This window comes from Pteropus vampyrus, unplaced genomic scaffold, assembly GCF_000151845.1.
Source record: "Pteropus vampyrus isolate Shadow unplaced genomic scaffold, Pvam_2.0 Scaffold143, whole genome shotgun sequence".
NCBI lineage: Eukaryota > Metazoa > Chordata > Mammalia > Chiroptera > Pteropodidae > Pteropus > Pteropus vampyrus.
The window spans coordinates 114,231-120,232 of NW_011888924.1; the positions used below are offsets into that span (position 1 = coordinate 114,231).

The 6,002-nt window shown below is 43.6% G+C and overlaps 1 protein-coding gene across 1 annotated transcript in view; it reads right to left on the minus strand.

The window, feature by feature from the left end:
• Nucleotides 1-5,686, minus strand: part of PRKAR1A (protein kinase cAMP-dependent type I regulatory subunit alpha) — a 16,801-nt gene extending 11,115 nt beyond the window's left edge. Inside the window, exons 1-2 of the mRNA XM_023535652.1 lie at nt 5,572-5,686; nt 2,619-2,801 (exon numbers count right to left, since the gene is read on the minus strand). Coding sequence (XP_023391420.1) covers nt 2,619-2,795 — 177 coding nt within the window. The 5' untranslated portion in view covers nt 2,796-2,801; nt 5,572-5,686. The remainder of the gene's footprint in view (nt 1-2,618; nt 2,802-5,571) is intronic.
• Nucleotides 5,687-6,002: the final 316 nt, after the last annotated feature.

Sequence of the window (6,002 nt, forward strand, 5' to 3'; positions counted from 1 at the left end):
ATATTAAACACTCCCCACACCAAAAAAAATAAAAAAAAAAAACTCTCCAAGACTTATTACTGGTTAATAACATTATGTTCTAATGTTTGAATTTCAGATTCTGTTCCCACCACTTTTTACTTGTTTCTTCTCTGCTCTTGCCAAACCATCCTTCCCTGTAGGGGAAGTAAAAGTCCCACCCCACTGACCTGGGGCTTGGCCATATGACTTGCTTTGGCCATGGAAGGTAAGTGGACATGCCATACCACGCCCGCTTGTATGCTCTGGCTCTGCCCCCTTTAGCTTCTGTCCTCTCTACCTTGAGAGCAGCACGCTCCACATAGTGGCCGCTCCTTCCACTCAGTCCCAGAGTAAAACACTGTGGAGTCAAGAAAGAAGATGGGCTGTCCCGAGAAAAGCTACACATGACTGGGAAAGAAGGAAGGTCTTTTGTAGTAAGCCACTGAAATGTGAGGGTTATAAGCTACTGCAACAAAAGCTATTATACTGTAATGACCACAGAGAAGTTACTTAATTTCTTAGTTGTATTACCTCTGTTACCTCTGCGAAATGGTAATAATCACCTACCTCACATATCTGAAATAATGAGGATGCATGTGTGCCCGTATGTATGTAAAGTGCTTCACATAGTACCTGGCACACAGGAGACACTCAATGGTCATAGCTATTAAAATTCCTCTCTTCTATCAGACAGGCAAGGTTCTAATAAATATATGCATAAAAGAGGACTCAAATTCCAGATGACCATCTGAAGGAAAATAGAGCTTCCAATGGACCAACTGTGGAGTTTTTGGTGCACTGAGTAGTTGAGGACACCAGAAACATGGCCCCTGGGTAACAAACGGAAGGAGGTGACAAGAATATGACTGCATTTTCAGACATATAAACCTAACACCTAACATACAGAACAGGGACCTGTTGATAGTTAAAAATCTAGTTACTTGGAAGTCCAGGTATCTATATTCAACCCTGGCTAAAGAAATGTATGCAAGTGAACAAAGGTACTTCGATTCTAAGAAAAGTTCGTTAAGCTGTGACTTTTACTGAAAGAAGCCAACACACACTACATCTAAAAATCCTGTCTGCAAAGAAACCACTTTAATAATGATTTCTTGTCCCACCCTCACTCCATCCCCACCCCCCAGGAAGGATCCTGTTTACACAGTGCTGTGTGAGTCCAGGCTGTGAAACTAGTACCACACGTTCAACACTCCCTATAAAAAGACACACACTTCATGGCTCACCGACTTCATCCCCTCGTTTGATGGTTTCTATTGATGTCCAAAGAGAAGAGGGATCACCTTACAGTGACCCATTTCAGAACCCAATCTCCAGGAACGCACTTTATCTCAAAACAAAAACGCCCATAGCAGCCTGGCTCTAAAGTATTTCACTGTTTGGAAATTGCTTAAAAAAGAGAAAAACCAGACTTTCTGCTACAATTCTAAGACGGCAAGTCTACATTCAGGGGGACAACTGGCTGTTTGCTGTTACTGTTATTTTCAATTATTCTAATCATGGTACTAGACACCAATTTTAACAAACAGCTTCTCAAGAAAACAGTAGAACCTACCTGATCACGGAGCTACCCATTTTTTAAAATCCTAGTATACAGATTGTTTTACTAATAATTTATGCTGATTAAGAAATTGTTCAAACCAAAAGCCTGTATTACAAATATTTCCATTATACAGTTAGATAATCATATACCTAAGAAATGCCTCTTAACTGGTTCAATCATTATGAACCACATCAAAACTTCAACATGAATAAGAAAACCTGAGCATTTATTTCACTGATTTACAGAAGTAAATCAAACAAACTACTCAAAACATTTAGCAATCCAGACCTTCTCATCCATTACTTGAAAAAATTAAGTTAAAGCATTGTCCCTGATGCACAATTATTATTTTGCTTAGAAAAACATATACCATAAGCTTAGGTCGCACTGGCATACACACGACAAGGGTGAAAAACAAAGAATAAAAACTGGATTAACTTTTTTCAAGAGGAAACAAAGTTGTGTCCAAAACTGTTAAGAAAGTACAATTTCGATGGCCATCAGCCTTGATCTCTGCTCTTCAGTCAATTCATCTTAAACATACTCTATAATAAAGTGGACTTCACTAACTCAGAATTTCTGTCTGATACATCCACCAGTCACAAGCTGACAACCAGTCAATTGTACCATTACCTTGGTTTTAAAAAGTGGGATAAGACTTAAAGTTTACTTGCTTTTTTGAAGAAAAGCATAACTGCTTTCAAGTACTACAGAATTTGATTTCACACAAATGCCATACTAGTTCTGATCGATTGTATCTAGTCAGTTATTTTATTTAGCCGGTATTACGTATTAATTAAAACAATTTCAAGTTTAGAAACTCTGTTAGCCAAGCAAACTCAGCATACAGGTTTGTTTTCTGATAAACTCTACTGATTACAAAGTTAAAAATTACTACAAATGCCTTAACTGAATTTCTTTTTTGAAATTCTATTTTGGACTTATTTGGTCAGAATGCCTCTTCTTCCAAAAGATACAAATTAGTGACATTCCACAGCCTTACATTTAACAATTAATTGTCGGGGGCATCTCGACCTTTCCCCACACTTATTTTTACCTTCTCCAGCCTCTCGAAGTATTCCCTGAGGAACGCCATGGGTCTCTCCGGCCGAGCAGTGCACAACTGCACAATAGAGTCCTTCAGCAGGGCCTGAATGTTGTGCTTCTGCACGTACAGCTCACATTCCCGGAGGCTGCGCTCCTCTTCACTGGCGGCGGTGCTGCCAGACGCCATGGTTCTCTGTGAGGAAACACACGCACAGACAGACACACACACACACACACACACGCTTATGTCAACTATTTACAAAGGGCAAATACCAATTTGGCTTTTTTTAGTTTTTTTTTTTTCAAAGGAGGTGGGGACTAGAGAATAAGATATGTAAAGAAAGAGGATTCTTCCAAAGAAGTGCTTCATTCAGTTCCTGCTGCAGGATCTACGTTCTGCAGGCAGCAACAGTAAGAGGCAAGAACCTCAGCTCCAGGAGGAAGCATGAGACACTATCCCCTGCAGAGGCGGGCTGCTGGGGAGTCGGGCCCTTAAGAGAATTTCATTCAGTCCTCCCCCTGCAAAAGAAATCATGATGACGTGGGAAGTGTGTAAATGGTAAACAGGACAGAGAATTACAAGGGCGCAGAAGTAGGCTCTAAGTGAAAGCAAATAAGCACAATGAAGAACAGCTGACATTACCTATAGGTAAGTCCAATCCCAGAAGACTGTCCTAATGTCACCTGGCAAACCACTGGAGCAAAGGATCTGATTAGCCAACTACTAGCATAATCAAAAAAATTTAAAGCACAATAGGAACGCCAGATGAGTTTTTAAAACCTTTTATTCCAGACTCTTACTAGATTCTAAACCTAAATTATAACATGCTTACCCACTGGTAAAAGGGAAAATCCCTACTTAAAAAAAAGAAATTTACCAAGTAAATTAAAAAATTTGGACAGGAAAATGTTTAAACATTTTCTTCATCTGGACAGGAAAATATTAAAGTACTATAAATTTTAAACTTACAAGATTCAACAGGTAAACTGTATTTACTGAATTTTAGAGGTTTCAAATCACCTTGATGTGAAGTAAAATAGATAATAATGGGCAGCTAACCTTACCCTGGAATTGAAAGCTTATTAATTTAAAAACAGTCATAAACTGCTTTCCTTCTTATTCCTAGTTATTAAACAATTAAGATTTGAAGATAAAAGCAAGTTCTCTCTACTCTGCAAACGAAATCAATACTAATGGGCCTTTCCCAAATACCACACACACAAAACCACTGAAATGAAACTGTAAATGTGAAAGCACAAAGAAATATTGGAATAAAGAGCTACAATGCTACCCTGTCACTCATGTTTTGACAGCTTTCATAGGGGTCAGTAAAGAGCAGATTAATTAAGAGACCATGAGAAGTACGCAGCTACCTGACAACATACGTTAGTGGACACAGAAAAGAATGATGCTGATACTTCAGAACAAACACTAAAAAAGTCATTTACTCGAGAATGGATTTATACCAGCCACATTTCCACATCAATTACAGGAATTGATAATCTCCTTCAGAATTTTCTGCATTTCAAATAATAGTGAGGCCACCAACACCAATGATAAATCATATCTTTTATGCTTCAAAACATGGAGACATTCAGGAACATCAATAGATGTATTCAACTGACCAGAGAAATCAAAGATCAGCCCTTTGGCTGGTAGAGAGAATTGGGTCTAAGACATGAAACTGTTTTGTTTGAAACAAAGAAATGTATTAAAAAGACCAAAAGAAGGCACTGGTAACAAGGTAGCATATGAACAAAATGCCCCAAGATAACGTAGTCACCATGTGGACCCCTGAATATGAAAATATAATGCTCTTAATACTTTTAATCTAATAATACCTAGACTGACTTGGTACTCATACTTAGTCTTAAGAGCCCAGAAATTCAGCTTCTCTTCCTCAAAATTACTCTAAAATTTTCACTGCATTGTCTCTACTCTTTTGGAAATTTAGCTGCGATAAAATTCAGTTGTAAAAAGATTATATGCAAGGAAATATTTTAAAACATTTCTGAGAAACTCGCTGATTCAGACTGTACCCAAGAAGACCAAGCAGGAACACTTCCTTGGGGTCATCTGGAGGAAGCGTAAGCTTTCCTTTCTCTGCTGAAAAGACCAATCCTTTGGGGATCTCTCAAGTAGTAAAGTCGTGTGGCATCACACCTGCACTGAGCTGGAGGGGTTAACAGGTATCGCCTATTTTCGAGAGGAAGGACAGGAGAGTGCCCTTCACTTCACTTATGCCACAGTCACTGCCATAAACTGAAGAAGAGAAGCAGATCCTTCATCCTACTCTAGTCAGAAGGCCACAGTGGTGGCGAGGAGGCCTCAGGGGGAAAAAAAATCGGGAAAGGGAGGGAGGTGAAATGGAACAAAAGGAAATTTAGGAGCCAGGCTAAAATCATGGGGGGTCGGGGGGGGGGGTTATCCCGGGATGAAGGAAAAGCGATCGCTGAAGATGACGAGAAGACAGTAGAGAGGAAAATATGAACTGCCAAATCTCAAGATCAGCCAGAAACGGCGGAGGAAACGACGGCCGATTCCGGTAAAACCGAGCCGTTGTCCTTCAGGAAATGAAGGCGAGCGAGGAGGCGGCGGCGTGCGGGGGCGGAGGCGGCGGGAGCCCGACGGCCGCGGAGGGCCGCTGAAGGCCGCGGAGGGCCGGGGCCTGAACAACACACAGTGGGGGGAGCCCGCGGGCGGGGGGCGGGGCGGCCGGGAAGCCCCGCACCGGAGCGGACGTTACGGCTGCCTGAGGACCTCGGGGGTGCAGAATCGGGGGCGCGGCCCGGGGCGTGAGGCCTGCGGGGAGGCGCCCGCCGAAGCCAGGGAGGGGCAGGGGGTGCGGCCGTCCCCCTGCAGGTCGCTCCTCGTGACGCCATCTTGGATCGGTCCAGCGCCCCCAAACGGGGGGCAGGGAGGCGACGCTCGCCCCACCGGGTCCCTTGTCTACCCCACTTACCTGGGAACAGGCAGCGGCGGGCGCTGGAATGCGAGTGCGAGTCTGCGGGTTGCTGGGCTCTGCAGGCACTTCCTTCGCAGCCCAGCTCCACTCTGCAATAGCGGCTCAGCGGCGGCTCCACCGGAAACGACCCGCCCGCAGCCAATCAGCGCTCGGCTGCTGACGTCAATGCGCCTCGCTCTGGCCAGAGCCGTCGCCTTGGCAACCTTAAAGGCCCGACGGCCCAGTTTCTCTCCCGCCCCTCCCTGAAGGACCCCTGCCCCTCCACATCCTCGAATCTTTCTTCTGTTCTCCTGTCTTACCTCCTCCCTTATCCGCAGCCCTTTCCTCACTCCCGCCTCTTCTTTCCGCAGTCTCTCTAGCACGGCGCTTCCTTGCTCTGTTCACCTGTCGCTCCTTACCTGTTCCTCTCTGGATGTCTCTCTTTATTC